The sequence below is a fragment of the Amblyomma mixtum genome, chromosome 3 (assembly GCF_055824585.1).
Source record: "Amblyomma mixtum isolate Tamu chromosome 3, ASM5582458v1, whole genome shotgun sequence".
Lineage (NCBI taxonomy): Eukaryota > Metazoa > Arthropoda > Arachnida > Ixodida > Ixodidae > Amblyomma > Amblyomma mixtum.
This window is the reverse complement of record NC_143014.1, coordinates 18,507,241-18,523,348: the sequence shown is the minus strand read 5'-3', so window position 1 is coordinate 18,523,348 and position 16,108 is coordinate 18,507,241. Positions and strand designations below refer to the sequence as shown.

The following is a 16,108-nucleotide window of genomic DNA, read 5'->3' as shown; positions in this document are numbered from 1 at the left end:
TTAGAACACAAATCCGTTCCGTTGCGGCCGCGGTTCCTGGCTCCGTCGCCGCCGCACCGGAGAGGAGACCGGCTGTGAGAATCAGGCCTAAGAGTAAAATTCAACCGGTCTTAAGTGGCCATTGATCGTTCGTCATATTAAAACATACCTGTACACTATTAGAAATGCATTCGGGAAGAACATATTAGTATAGGACGCTTAATTATAGTCATCAAACACACACGATGAAATACTCAAGTCTTTTTTCTTTTTGTTTCTGCTGAAAGGCGACCAGTTCGGCTATGAGTTCAACCTGTGAGATCGCGTTCACTAAAAAAAAATGTCATCCTTCTGCTTGGTAGGAAGCTTTAATGTTTATATTTCGCGGGCGGCAAAATATAACTGATTAAAATCATGGGGGAATGCAAAGTAGTCTATTATGCGCATATGCCCACCTACACGAGATCACTGTCCAAAAGACTGGCCTGGCGAGCACTATACTCTTAGTCACTTCCTTCTGGGTTAAAAAGAACAAACTTTATTCGAGCCAAACTGCGGTTTCAGAACCTTTGTGGGCCAGTTCCTTATCGGTGTAGTAGCAGTCTACTTGCTCAGAATGAGCAGTATACCTCAAGCGTTACTGTGAAACGGGCCGGGCCGGGCTCGGGCTATGTTTCACTCCGGGATTCACGGGCCGGGCCGGGCTCGCAAGAGCAATAATTTAGCGGGCCAGGGCCGGGCCCGGGTTTTGAAGCCGCGGGCCTGGGCCGGGCTCAAGTTGAGGTCTCGGGCCTCAGATTGAGGCCCGTGCAGTGCTCTACTTCCAACCTCATGTCGCTTCACTGTTTTTGAGCCACCAGTCGTCCAATCGCTTTTTTCTGACTCCCACCGCAGGTTTATTTACATGACCATTGTTGTCTCTAAACCCTAGGGCCTCGGGAAGTGACTGTGCTTGCGGATGGATACAATCGCATTTGAGTATGAGGTGTTCAATTGTTTCTACAGATTTACTACACACAGCACATGTCATCTTCTTTGTTAAATTTCCTTCCGTAGCTGCGCGTTATAAGACGCCCTGATTGGCTTCAAATAGTAAGGCACTGCCCCTTGAGTTATCATAGAACGATTCCTTCCTGATCTGCCTTTTCCAGTATCGATGTAGTTCTGCACTAGCTTATTTTCCATTGAATTCCTTAGAAACAGGTCCCCCACCTCGCGCCGTCGCTCGGAGCTGTACGCGACCAACCACGTGACACGATGACGTGGTTGTCCTTGGTATTCAACCAAGGAAAGCCATGTATTACCAAGCCTAGCTATCAATATGCTTCGCATCTCACAAGGCTTAACCTTAGCTAAGCCTCAGCCATTTTAATTCCCCAACGTCGCCCCCATTGAAGCGCGTGTATTTAGACCCTCATGTAACGAACTCGCTAAGCCGACTATCTGTTAGCTTGCGCTGAGTTACGACATGAGAAAAGTTTCACGACGTTAAGTACGAACTGACATGAGAGGAACGTCAGCGATCGCATTCAGACAATGCGCCGTCGGCGCATATCCGTTGATTTCGCGTTTGGAACACCATGGCACTACGACCGTTCATGCTCAGAGGCAGCGAAAAATGGTAGGGCATAGCAAAAACGAAACCGCGCGGTTGCTCGCGTGATTCCGGCGCCGATAGCGCGTCGGAGCGGGGAGCGACCTCGGAGGGGGGCAGGAGGGGGGGGGGGGGGGGGGGTCTACGGCGCGCGCGCGCCTCTCTCCCTACCCCACTACGTTGCTGCTGCGGCAGTCGTCCTCCATGTTTATGACTTCTAGTCGTGGAGTTTTCTGTGAACATTTTCAAGGTGGTTTAACCTGCGTTTATTGTTTTGTACTGCATTGTCTTTTCGGGTCTTCTCGCGAGAACTGCAAACGTTTTTCAACTTCGTTGTATCCAGGTTTAACTGTATCTTCGCCTGCGTTCCTGACCTATGAAAAGCCAACTAATTGAAGACGTGTATTTTTGGACAACCTTTGCATAACCCATGCGGATGTGGTCCTTGGGGTCTAGAATACAGTTTGGACTTTGTAAAGCTGCCAACCCTGCTCGAAAGGAAGCTCTCTCATTATTCGAAATCATCATTCCATATTTCTCACTGCCTCACGAAATCTCCTTGTAAGTAAGCCCAAGTCCATAACAAGAAATTTAGAATTTTTAGAAATTGCTCTCTTCAAGTGTTGCCTCACAAGCCACTGAAAAGGATGGGAAGTGGTGTTCCAATTTTTTCTGCTCTGCCCACCTTGAGTAGGCAGTCGTTGCTGGTACAAAGGTGATGTTGCATTTCTTGCTTTCTGCAACTTTTTCTGTTGCTACACGAATGTTTGTATACTGCTCGTTATATTTTTTTTTTAACCAAGTTTTGAACCCCCCCTCTCTCTTCTTCCCGCCATTTACGCCACTGAATATGGGGCACTTCACAGTACAAGCTGTGATTTCTCGATCAGGTGTCTCGCGAGTTCATGCTGCTTTCTGGGAGAACATAACATTATTGTGTTGTTCTACGAAAGAAACATATCACAAACTCCACGCAGCTTATTTCAGTGCCGGTAGCTGCGGGAATGCTGGAACAAGCTGATGATACCTTTACAGCAATAATATATTGCACCATTGTAATGTCACCACGTTATTTGCACAGTGTAGTACAAAGCATTTTCTTGTGGCAGTTAGTACGACCACCATCTAAGGAATCAATAAACTACTGTCTGCCGGCAAAAAAACTGCTCCAGGACCCGACCAAATACACTGTGAAATGCTGGTCCATCTTTCCCAGCCTGCCGTAGGGGCCTTTTGGAATTTCTTCAACAAAATATTCATAGAGGGAAAAGTACCTGAGGAATGGAAAAGAGCCATTATACTACCATTCCTGAAACCTTGAAAGCCACCAACCTCCCGTAGTAGCTATAGGCCAATAGCCCTTACAAGCTGTCTTGCCAAATCTTTTGAAAGTCTTCTGAATATTAGATTAACCTTTGTCCTAGAATCCCGTAAACTTCTCAACATTTTTAAGTGTGGGTTAAAAAACGCAGATGTATTCCATGTTTTGTGAATAATTGATCAGTTGCGAGTCGGTGCTTGTGGTTTCTGTTCTACCTGCATCCTTCGTCTTTTGTGCTGTTTTTTCCCCCATATGCTCTGACACGGCCGCTTGATGCAAAGCGAGGTGTGGCCCGCCATGTCGCACAGAAACTGCGTCTTGGGCCTATAGTTCTCGTGCGCCCGCCGCGGCGCCACTGCTCGGGGACAACTGCTCGCAGGGAAACGCCACGACAGCTGCGTCGGTACTCCCGCTGCTCACTGTTTGAAGGCGTAAACAATGCGGTTTCTAGTTGCTCATTAAATACTGCATTTTTAAGTAGTCATTGAAAGCGCCCATTATGTCACAAGTCACCGCAGCAGGTGGGAATCCCCCTTCTAGTGTATGCCTGAACGCTGTCCATAACGGCCGCCTATACGATGCACAACCGGGCGAGCGGCTCTGCCTCAGGATGTTGCGTGAAGTCCGTCTGAAGCTTTCAATCTACTTTTAAGGCGAAAGCATTATATGGCTCATGACTCGCCAGCATGTCCGTCCGTCCGTGCGTCTGCGGCACCTGTCAATCATCAGTATGATAGTAAGAATGGTTACTTGAAAAGTCAGTAATGATAGTTGATGGTGTAGTAGTAGATGTACGAACAGTAATGATAATTAGTTAATGATACCAAGTAAACGCGCACACTACTCATGCGCAGTGCCCCCATGCGCAATTCTCAGATGGTATAACAACGGTGCATGCGCAATGACCTCCCAGGACGGCGCAATGGTCGTACCACCCAGAGCTCTCTCAGTTGCTCTCTCAACTTCCGTGCGCGCTGTCGCCCGCTACGAAACGTGCTCGCGATGCCGAACGGAAGCGTTCAAGAGTCTCCAAACGATCTTTTACGGTTGCCAAGCAGAGGGCAGCGACAGAGGCGGTTAGAGGCTTTCGCCTCTTTGCACTTTAGATCGTCAAAGTGCTCCTCTGATTTTTATTCACTTCTCGTGACCCCACTTAGACGGTGAACGAGACGGACACACACGGCTGGTCACACAGTAGATTTCCGCTTCGTGTCACGTCAAATATTGGCTCTTTATAAGTTATTGCAATTTATAAAAAAAAAACAATCAATATAGCTGAAGCTGTGGAACATTTATTATAAGAGCAACTGCAGTCGAGAAAACCAGAAAGTCATACAAGAAAGGAAGGAACCATTCACAGACAAAGAACCTTTCTTGACCTTACTTTTTGTAGTCATTCTCTGTAAATGCAAAGAACATACCAGAGACCTGTCGCTTGGCACCCACTTGCTTCCTTTCCCTGACAGTCCTTGGCGAGTGATTTTTTTTAAGCCATGCTTCTCGACGCTGTAGTTTGGAGGATAACTCGTGACATCTCCCCGTTGGGTGCTTTCTGGAGTTTGTGACGGACAGTGGCACACAGCAGATGCGTGGCATCGTGCCCCGTACACGTTACTGACCTCCAAACACGTGCACAAAAAGCCCAAAGCGTGCACGGCAGACGCGACGTAAACACTCATTCGCGCGCGCACCACAAAGTCCAAATCCAGCACTGCAGACGTGAGGCAAACGTGCTCACTCACGCGCACACCAGAAAATCCAAAGAAAGCAATGCAGACACGAGGAACGTGAAGCAAATGCGGTTTTACACGAGGCAAACACGCTCTGACACGAAGCAAGGAGCGCTTCGGGAGTCCACCCCGGGAAACCGGGTGACTTGTCCCCGAACAGTGGATTGTGTGTCAGATGATCGTTCATATAAATAGGGTGATACTGTGCTAGATGAAATCCAGTGACCTCAGTGTTCAGCCATGTCTTGCATGCTTTTGACACAATGATACAAACTCCTGGTTTTTGCTCGTGTACAGAATCATGTCATGACGTTCGTGTTTTCATCTTTCGACTGTGTTGGGACGCGATGAACGATGTCCATGTCCAATTGCTCAGTGCTGCAGTGCATCTTACAGGAAACTTCTCACAATATCGACGTAATCCTCCCCTTGGGTGCAAGGAATGCCTTTGATTTCTACATTGTAGGACCTAGAGTATTGCTGAAATTCTGCTACCCTCTTCACCAATGTTTCATTCTGAGATTTCAGGGATTTGTTGGCAGAGACAAAGTTTGGATTTTCGCTTCGGTGTACTTCTACCAGGCTGTTCAGCATTTCAGCGGAAGACGCGAGGCCCGCCGTCTCAACCTTCAGAGCTGCAATATCAGATCCTGACGATTCCAGTTTAAGTTTGAATTGTGCAACAAGTTTGTCTGCCATTTTTCTCGGAAGGTTTGCAGAGAGCTTTGCTGGCAGTTATCACGTGATAGTAGTTGCCCTTTTTGGACGTGGCAACCTCAGCATAGTTGAGACCGAGCAGTCTCCCCCGCAGCTGCCAGTGCACACACTGCGCATTGGCAGCTGGGGTGACGGGGCAGTAACGTGGCTCTGATGCACTTTCCTTCTTCTCGCAGGAAATGAAGGTGAATTGGGCCACATCACCAGGCAACACTCCCAAGCTCGACACCAGCAGTGAGTACATTTTCCTGCGTGTTTTGTCTGCAGAGTACTGCTCATGGAATATTTTTATGCCTCTCAGATGTTACCACGAGAAAAAGGACATTTTCATAGGTCGCAGACAAATTTTTTCTAGCAAGTGTGATGTATAAAAGAATACAAAATGCATAACATTGATAAAAATATAATGTGCTTTCTAATCAGGTATATTTCAACACAAGTACTTGTTTTAAAAAATATTGTGAAAAAATCGAGAAACACAACAAAAAAATTAAAAAGAACAAAATATTTGTGTTTACAACAATACAATACAATACATCTTTATTTTCCAGAAAACAACTGGATGGTCTCTTGGGCTAAAAGCTACACAAAAGCTTGACGAGGCCCAATAGACCATTACAAGGCAGCAGTGTAATGAATAGATACATAATAGATTAATAGTACATAAGTAGACAGCAATAAGGAAATAATAAAACAGTTACTGTGACAAGTAATAATGATGTCAATCACATAAAGCAGCCAGTAATGAACTGAAACCAAAATAAAACAACTGAAAAGCACATACGCGGAAACAACAAGCAAAAATTAATGGATCATAACTGCACGAAATAGGAATGTAATTGTTATTTGTTCAAGCCCTTTGTGTGTCCATATTTGTTTAGTATTGTGGGGAGGTTATGGGTAAGTGACTGATATTTATAAATGTGATATTTACAAAGGTGATCAATGTGAGCATCCCAGGTTAGATGCGAGGAAAAATGTACACCTAACATTTTATGGTTGTCAATGATTTCAATTTCTTGGTGCTCATAGGTTATAGTGTGATTTATTTCAACCAATTTGTTTTTAGCGCAGAATATAATAGCTTTAGTTTTAGTGCAATTGATTTGAAGTCTGTTTAACTTGGACCATGTAGATAGCTTAGCTAAAAATTCATTACATTGCATAATTAAACCATCAGCATTAGGGCCAGAAATAAGATAGTACTATCATCAGCATATATATGACTAACTCCAAAATAATTCATTAAAGAAATTCTAGAAATTACAAAATTATTCAAGTTATTTTTATAACTTGGCACAGAAATGTAAACGTTATAACTCAAATACTTTTTGAGCTAGAAATTTTTTCTTTACGCTCTTTGAAAAGGCTCTTTCAGTGTGTCCTTGATATGATTTTTACAGTCCGGCAAAAAAAAAAAAATTGGTTACGTTCTGTGCCAGAATAAAGCTTGATAAAGGTACTTTTTAAAATAGAAATTGTAACTAATATCATTTCAGGGAAAACCAAGAAAAATTACGTAAACACATGTAATATACAAATGCAAGTATAGACGCCATAATATTTGGCATGGTCTCAACACGAAAATAAAGAAAGGCAATGGAATTCTGTAAAACATGCAGACTCTGTTCACTTTAGAAGAGCCTATTTGCTCAAAACAAACTGATACTCGATGCATCGAAAATATCTGCTGCCGGTGCAATAGAATCGCGTGCAGCGGGGTTTTTTCAAGCGCGCACTGTCCCTGCGTTCAACGCCATTCCTTGGAGCGGCCTACACTGCAACCTCCGCTTCAAGGGCATTTAAAAAATTCGCGCCTAATGGGGAAAAACTAGTTTCTGAACAGTAAACCGGATGGCACTGCATCACCGTTTCATAGCAACGCTTCGCTCATGCGAGCGTACCGGAAACCAAAAGCGAAACTAACAGGCCAACGTTCTGAGCTCTGTTTCCGCATTCTTGAGCGTCTGAACCAAAATCTGACGATGCAAGACCTTAGTCAGAGACCCTGCTACTTATACTTAATACATCAAAACAATGCAGTGGAATCTCATGTAGTGGGGTTTTTGCGTGCACACACCGTCGTCGTTCTGGAAGCGCCTTGCACCGTACCCTCCGCTTCAAGGGCATTTCAAAAATTCATGCCTCATGAGAAAATTTCATTCTACACAGAAAACAAAGCTGTAGTTTCTGGAGAACAGACTTGATGGCGCAGCATCACCGTAGCAGCTCCATAGGAGTGCTCAGTTCGCACAGACAGAGTGGGTACAAGAAAATAAACACAGGCCAACGTTCTGGGCTCTCGTTGCGCTGTTCGAGCTTCGGAAACAAAATCTGACAATGCAACATCGTCGTGGAGTCCCTGCTACTTGGTGCATCAAAAATATATACTGCAGACGCAGGGGAACTGCGTGCAGCGGGGTGTTTCGAGCGCGCGCCGTTCCGACAACGCCTTGCTCGGAGCATTCGGCGCCGCACCCTCAACTTCAACTGCATTTCATAAATTACCATCTTGCAACCAAAATACAAATTACACAGGAAATGAAAGTTCAGTGTGTGAACAACAAACCAGATGACTTGGCAAGTCTGTAGCGGCCGTGGTCGCGCTGTCGTAGCTGTTTGATTCTTCGATCACCGGTGATCGAAACCTGGCGCGTGGTAACGAAAGAGTTAACTGCGCGCCGCCGCTGCACATGCACATAGGCGGCTGGCAGTATACACTGTGCAAAGAAAGTATTTGCTGCTCGCCGCGAAACATGGAAACTTATGTATCAGAGGACACTAATGAAGGACAAAGACTGCAAACAGAACAGGAGTCTATCCTTTGTCCAATTTTGTCAAAGGTAGTACTGTCTTATTCAACATGGCATGCCAACTAGCTTCAACCATCAGGACTTGCAACATTTCCATGAATGTAGCCATAGCATGTCATCTCTCACGCGAAGGTGAGAGGTAAGAACGCACATTAGAGAGTTTAGCATAACATGTACGTGCTATGTCTCTTTGTTCTCTATGATTGGTGTTCTGAAGCACTGTTGTGCTGTTGTAGGTCACCTCAGTTTGGCTGCACAGTTGAAGCAGTGCAGCACTTTCGCACTTGATTTGTCAGTGCAGCTAGCGTCACCTGCACTTTGGCTTTGGTTGGCTGGTGACAATATTGTACCCACTGCAATGAATCAGATGAAGGGGGGAGGGTGATGAGCAGGATGGCGATGGCCGTAGATGACCTGCACTGTCGCAAAGCTGTAGCTCCGGTTGTGAGCTGCGCAGAGCAGCCTCCCATAGCTCCTGTGATTCCATCCCTTGAAAGGGAGGTTTGTTTGGGAATGCTGGAGATTTTTCTGCTCTGTGTATGAGAGAGTGAGAGAGAGTAGGATTTGTAATTGGCGCCATACCACCTAGGGGTTTCCATAAGGCATAGGGGTAAGCCCTGCGGAACGAGTGCTGGGGCCTGATCATGGACGGCCGTGTTGCTCAGGTGTCGTCCGCAGTGTGCCTAGTTTTCTTCACCTTCGAAAGCAAAGAAAAGTGCATGTTTGTTTGGTTTAGGTGTGAACTTCCCTTTGGCTGATTTCCATTCAGGGGGTAGGGTGCTGCTCTCCCGGTGCTGGTTTGCAAACTTGGCGAATGATGCAATTGATTCAAATTTCTGAGTGTCTTATTGGTGATGCCTTCCAGGCCCGGGGCAGGGGAGGTGCGTAGTTGTTGTAGAGCAACCCACACCTCTCTCTGCCTTTGTTATGGGGGCATCTAAGACTGGATTTGGAGCTATGGTATATGATGATAGGGACTCTTGCTTTAAATATGGGAGGTAGGTGGTAATGAGGGTTGATTCGAGATCCTCACCCTGCCGCTCGACACCGAGTAAGAGTTAAGAAATTGCTTGCTGCTCTCTGTGCGCATGTTTTACATGTAGAGGTTGCCGTCAAGGCATTTTGGCTTTGATGTGGCGCTGCACGAGTTCTTGTGCAAGGTGCTTGGGGCGCTTCGTAGTGGACGGCTCCGCAGCCATGCACATCCAGGGCTAGGGGATGGCACTTCTGAAAGGGGTGGAAGGTGCTCTTGTTTTGTTACTACTTGTGGTGACTCTTTTCATTGTGTCTGGGTGGCCGCAGCATCTGACAGCCACTTCGCCACTGCCGTCTGCTGACAGTGAATGAGAGTTGTGGGGAGCAAGTTATAGAGCAACTCTTGTACTGTAATTGGCGGACAACTGAAGAAACTTTGCAGTTAGAACAATGACAGCCTGAACTATGTGCACGAACTGTCAAGGCTCTTACGTGACAGTTGAATAGCCTTTTCAAATCCAAGTCCAACTGTTTGATTGTTACATCTCCTGAAGTACCCGTTAATTTGGTGATGGTTTGCATTTTGCACAGTGCAACAACAAAAGCTGAGTCAAAGACTCCACAAGTTTTATGGCTGCTGCCAAGAGATGCACCACTTGGAATAAATGCTCTGTGCTCAGTACAACTAGCTCGCTCCCACGCATATCATATTATGCAGCGAATACCAACAAACGGCCGCTGCAGACGAATATTTCTTGTGTTCGATTTGGCTGCTACACCGAGAGCGCTGGGGGGGCTACACTCGCACTGCACTGGCGCAGCCCAACCGAGGAGCGGGAAAGTGAGCGGGCTTCCTGCTGCGCTGCTCTTCAGCATGGCACTGAAGAAGTGAAGGGTATGAGGTTGGTTTCTCATACAAAGTTTCAAACTTTGAGACAAGCAAAGTACCATAATTGTCAGTGTACTGATAGTGCTGATACCTGGTAGTGAGCGGGTGGCAGTCATCGTAATTAAGCTTAATAAAAGGTGCAAACTGAAGATGGCTCCATAGGGGCATCTGCAACATGCGGGTCCTTGGAAAACCCTTCAATTTGGAAGAAGTGTTTTCAAGGGCCTTGAGAGTCCGGAAATTTTCGTGGGGTCCTTGAGAACCCTTGAATTCTGGTGTGGTAAAAACGCTAGTATCCTGTAAATGTTCTTTGTGAATGTTGGAGATAACTTTACCGAAACTCCACCTCTGCGGCTTTGATCGCGCCGTCCCTTTGGCAAGAGCTGTGCGTAAACGCAGACAAAGCCCCACTGTCTCCGCCCAACGCCGCACATGGCTGCCGTCACCCCGTAGCCTGCCCCAAGAGCAAGGTTTGGGCGCAAAGTGAAGAGAGACACAGTGCAAACGTGGTTCGGGCACAGAACCTGGTGCGTTGAAGCATAGGGAGCCTGCACAGTTGCGACGCAAGTGGTTCACCGGCACACAGCAATCACGCGTGTGTCGCTCCTCTAGCGCAACACTGCATTCACCTAAAGCCATTCTGTAAAATTTTCTGTCCACCACAAAAAAAGCAAAGTTGTAGGGGCTTCAGCATCGCCCATAGCTGTGCTGCCATGCAGGAAATTTTCCTTCATGCAGGCAACAGTGATCGAGCGCCGCTTGGCTCGCTATACATACATAAAGTTCGCACCAGAAAAGTCGAAACAGCTTTTTTATTAGAATGATTTCGAGCAAAGACTGAGCATGCTGGCTCAGGTGCCATTCATTTCTCAATGATTCTGCTTGTAGGCACGTCTGGCGACGGACTACGCTGCTGCTTGGCCGCCTTAGTCGTTGCTAGGCCTAGCCTGTTTCACACCAAAATTGCAGCCGACGGCGCAGCCAGAGCTGACTGAAAGTTATGCTTTTGGTACGGCTAGATGTCAAATCTATCAGCTTATAATAAAATAAAGATGTGATCAAGTTCCACGATGCTTTCAACAGCGAAACTTGCAGACGGAGGACAGATACGAGGTGCAGCTGCGGGTAGAAATGGCAGAAATTTGTTGGTTTTGCAGTTACCGCTCTTACTAGTAACTCTTTTTTTGGTAAACGGCCCTTAAGAGAGGTTTATTTTTACGTTAAAAGTCTCTTGTGCAATAAATGCTAGATACACGAGATGTAAGAAATGTTTCTTTAAATGTTCTTTAATAAAATGCTGTGTTGCTAAGTCCTTGAAAGAAATAGTCGGGAGTCCTTGGAAGTCCTTGAATTTCATGGCTGAAAACCAGCATAAACCCTGTAATGGTGAGTTGTGGCACCACGGCTTCCCAAGCATCCACAGGGGGATGTTGGGGAGCATTGCATCACCACGGACCCGAGCACCCATGCTTAGCTGTGCGTGGCTCTGCCGAGTGTTTGGACCTTTAAGGCCCCTCGGCAGAGGCAACACACCACTTTGGCCTTCGCATCCTGTACACGGCACCTCTGGCCTGACCTGACCGGTGGAAATCGGCAGCCGCCTTTTCCGATCCTTCCCTCTATCATTCACTTTCCTGTAGTCTTTTCTGTCTCCCACTCACTTCTTGGTGTTTCCTCCATCCAGGCGGCGAGGATTAACCTTGTGTGGTGCATTACACCGTATTAGGTTATAGTTTGGGTTTACAGCTGGTGTGAGCAGGACTTGCCTGCAAGTTCCTGTTCCGTCCCCTTGTTGGGCGCTACAGTGAGTGGCTGGCAGGCACCATATTGCACATCTTCCCCCCTTTTCCAGTCATGATCGCGCTCTGAAGAGAGGGCAGAATGAAGCAACAGATTGTTCCCCAAAAAAGGAACCAACATTCTCAAAGTTCCACATGATACACAGTGAAGCTGAAGAAAAACAAGCCGAAATAATATCCCCATTCTTCGTGTCGAAATGCTTAACAGGTGCCTTCAGCCCTGGCCACAAGGTCCATAATGACCAGGGGCGACTAACTGTTCGAACTACGCGACAGCATCCACTGCTCATTGTTTCCTACAAACATTGCATTTGTAGAGGACATCCCTGTCTCCGTGACCCCCCACTGATCTCTCAACACAATCCGAGGCATCATTTCTGAAATTGGCTCTGTCCACCTAACAGGAACAAAAATTCTCCAAGGGCTCACCGACCAAAATGTAATTAATGTTCACCCGATCAAAATTCGCAAGGTACCTTGTGCTTTGCGCATGATGGCCTTAGTTGCCTATGTGCCATGAAACCCAACACAACACAACACAAAATTCACAACGATAATAAAGAAGTAGGCCCACAACTCCTGGTCCTCACATTTAACACCAGCACCTTGCCTGAAACTGTCCAAGTTGGATACTTGAAAGTTAACGGCAAACACTACGTACCCAATCCCCTCAGAGGTTTGGCCATGGCTCACAGAGTTGCCATGGCCGCAAACAAAATGTGCTTCGAAAGACTGAAGAAAATGGCGCTACGCAAACTGCGAAGAAGGTCAGTCCTGGAAGAAGGAGAAAGAAATTAAAACTAGAAAAAACATTTCATTCAAGGAAGGTGATTTGCATTCACGACCTCATTCTTCTTCACCACAAAATCCAACTTCAGTGATGTGGTGGGCGGTGCGCCACTCAGCACTCCAGCAACTGCGCAGGCCACTTTCACCGATCCTATGGCACGCTTCAGGCAGGGACAGTGAAGGCTGCCCTGCCACCACCGAAGCAGGGAGCGCCGGTCCATGGGTCGGCATCCCGCAGGACTTCCCCCACCCACACACCCGCGGCTTCTCCGCGGTCTTCCAGCACCTCTAGCAAGGTGATGGATGTAACTCCCAATCTGCCTGCTTTGCAGCAGTGGAACAGCTCTCTTGAGCAGTAAATCCCTTCCATTCCCACCCAAAAACATTCAGACACAACTTCTTTGGTTCAGTGGAACTGTAGAAGACTGCTGAGGAGTTAGTGATGTAAGACATATTCTTGGGTCAGTGTTGCGGGCAGCTTTATGTGTTCAGGAAACCAATCTGTGTCCACAACATGTGAATATCCTGAATCATTATAAAACTTTTCGATGCGATCGCGAGGAGCCAGATACTCTCGGGAGGTGACGCAGTAGACCGATTTCACAAAGCGCATTGTGCATGCTCGTGCTTACCGGAAGTGACCAAGCTGTAGTCCTCTGCCGCACTGCCTGTGGGGCAGCCCGCTTTCCTTCACGCTTTGAATGGAATTGGATTCGCTTTGCAGTAGCAGCTCCGAGAGGGGAGGGGGTAACCACAGCGGGGTCAGTGCACTTTTCACTCAAACCTTTGAGCAGGTGAGGTAGCGATCAGAACAACTTGTCCCACTTTCACGTGATTTACCAGACACATTCAAGGGCATCCGTAAAATATTTTGCAGTGGGGAAGGGGGCACCTGATGGCTGGGGATGGGGTAGGCAGTAGGTTCGCCCTCAAAAGGCACTATTTGTGGTCTAAACTACCCGCATGAAACAAAAATTAGAAACAGTAAGTTAATGCTAGGCTTGGAGAACATACATTGGATTTTATTAGTGGACAAAGAATTCAACTTCACCCAAGCGTGCCAATCAAGCTGCATAAAAATATCCGAAATGTAAGCAGGAAACAACCCCTCCTCAGATCCACATGCTGTAGTACTCGTGTTGAAGCTTCAGTGGGGAGAATACTGGAGAGAGAACATCACTGTGGCGCATGCAGCTGCACCAGAGCCCCGCGATTTTCAGAATCGAAAGGACTGGATTCTAATCAAGCCGCCGCGGTGGCACAGTGGCTATGGTGCTCGGCTGCTGGCCCGAAAGACGCGGGTTCGATCCCGGCCGCGGCGGCTGAATTTCTTTGGAGGAGAAATTCGAGGCCCGTGTACTGTGCGATGTCAGTGCACGTTAAAGAACCCCAGGTGGTCGAAATTTCCGGAGCCCTCCACTACGGCGTCTCTCATAGCCTTAGTCGCTTTGGGACGTTAAACCCCATAAACCAAACCAAACCGATTCTAATCAAGACGGAGGATGGACCAGGCTTTGTCAACAAAATACTCTGGACTGGCGAAGCTACCTTCTCGCGCAATGCCCAAATGAACATCCACAACAGTCACTATCGGAGTGACGAAAACCCGCACTGGTTTTAAAGACGTACCACCCATATCAGCAGTCGGTTAATGTGTGGTGTGGAATTTACGGTGGAACTATGATTTTCCCCGTGTTTTTTGATAACATGCTTACAGGCGAAAGATAAGTCAGCAGTATCCTTGATTGGGCACTTGAGGATTTTCTTTGCGAAGTTCCATTGGATCAAGGATATTTGGCATCAGCATGATGGTGCTCCTGCGCACGGCAGCAGCAAATGGCTGGATGAAGTCTTCCCGCAGTAATGGATTGGATGGCATCTTGCCAGGCACGGTCGACTCCCCTCGATTTCTTCCTCTGGAGCTGTGTCGAGGACCAGCCGCAAAATCGGAGAACCTAAGAGAAAAAATGGCACGTCTGCTACTTCATCCCTGACACCATGATCAGAATGCCACGGAAGATGTGCCTATGAAATGCCAAATCTGCATTGCAGCACATGGTGACCTGTTCGAGCATGCATTGTAATCAACAGACTGTTTTTGGATTGAAGGTCGCTGAGCATACATTCCGGCACTATTGCCCCCCCCCCCCAACCCCATTACACTCTGTTCGCAGGCTGCCAGCTCTTCCCCATTTCAAGCGTTAAAAAATAAAGCTAATTCCTTTCATAGCCTTGGACACTTTATTGCTTTGGAAACGCTAGGTCAACAGCATGCATTTGCGCCCGTCATGCGATAAGAGGCGCATATCCAAATACCTAAATTAGCCATAACACCCTGTCACGGGCCAGTCTCCATGCAGCCAACCTTGTTCATCCATTGTACGCTTGAGAGCAGCACATTAACTGAGCGCAAGCGCCCCGGCACATGGTATTTCTTCATAATTCGCTGACGTTTACAGCTGGCGTGGGCAGGACTTATGTGCAAATTCCTTTCCTGTCCCGTCGTTGGGCTCCATGGTGGGCAGCTGGCACTATGGCCAAAAAACAATCTTCATGGCTTCCCATGCAACTAATGGTCACCATCAAAAAGAAAAAAAAAATGAGGACCGGTGCAACTACACAATTCTTTCAAAAAACAAGAAGCTTTCCCGAGGTACCTTGTGGTAAATACCGAAACAGAAAAACCAGCCCAAATCATTTCATCATTCATGTCTCTAAAAGTCTAACCGATGCCCTAGGCCTTGGCTACAAGGTTACGAAGTCAGCCAACAGCGACCTGCTCCTTGAGATCTGAAGTAATGTTCAGTGCTCCAAACTGGAAAACATAGTGACCTTCGGAGACATCCCTGTCTCCATCAGCACCCATAGAGCACTAAATACAGTGAATCAAGGTGTAATCTCAGAACACGATTTGCTGACTCTGATGGAAGAAGAGATGTTGGAGAGTCTGAAAGACCAGAACGTGATTCATGTCAAACGCATTAAAATCCGAAAAGACAATAAGGAAACACTAACAAAGTACTTTGTTGACTTTCGCCTCTAGCCAACCCCCAGAAACCATACAAGTAGGATACATGCAAATAACTGTCGGACCATGCACCCCAAAACCCAGAAGGTGCTTCAAAATTCAGCCATGGCTCCCAGAGCTGTCGCGGCTGGCAAACCTGTGCCAAATGTGCATGAAATGACCATGAATCCGTGCAGTGCAACGCATCGAAGTGCACTAACTGTGAAGGGGATCACCCGGTGTACTCGAGATTGTGTCCATCCTGGAGGAAAGATCAAAACTAAGGAAAATATAATATTTCAAGGAGCACAAAAACGATTCATACAAACACAAGGAACGTTCCTGTTCATAGGAAAAACAAATTTCGCTGATGTGGGCGACAAGGCGGGACACCACACCCCTGCCTATGGTTCCTGACCAGGCCACACATAGTGAGCGTGAGGCAAGGCCATCTGGGCCCCTGGCAGGTGCAGTACAGGCTGCCCTTGACAAAGG

At 47.0% G+C, this 16,108-nt stretch overlaps 1 protein-coding gene across 4 annotated transcripts in view; it reads left to right on the top strand.

The window, feature by feature from the left end:
• Nucleotides 1-16,108, top strand: part of Rox8 (TIA1 cytotoxic granule associated RNA binding protein Rox8) — a 142,258-nt gene that overhangs the window by 73,932 nt on the left and 52,218 nt on the right. For all 4 annotated transcript variants that reach the window (XM_089578291.1, XM_089578290.1, XM_089578289.1 and 1 more), the window contains one exon: nt 5,518-5,575. In XM_089578291.1, coding sequence (XP_089434417.1) covers nt 5,518-5,575 — 58 coding nt within the window. The remainder of the gene's footprint in view (nt 1-5,517; nt 5,576-16,108) is intronic.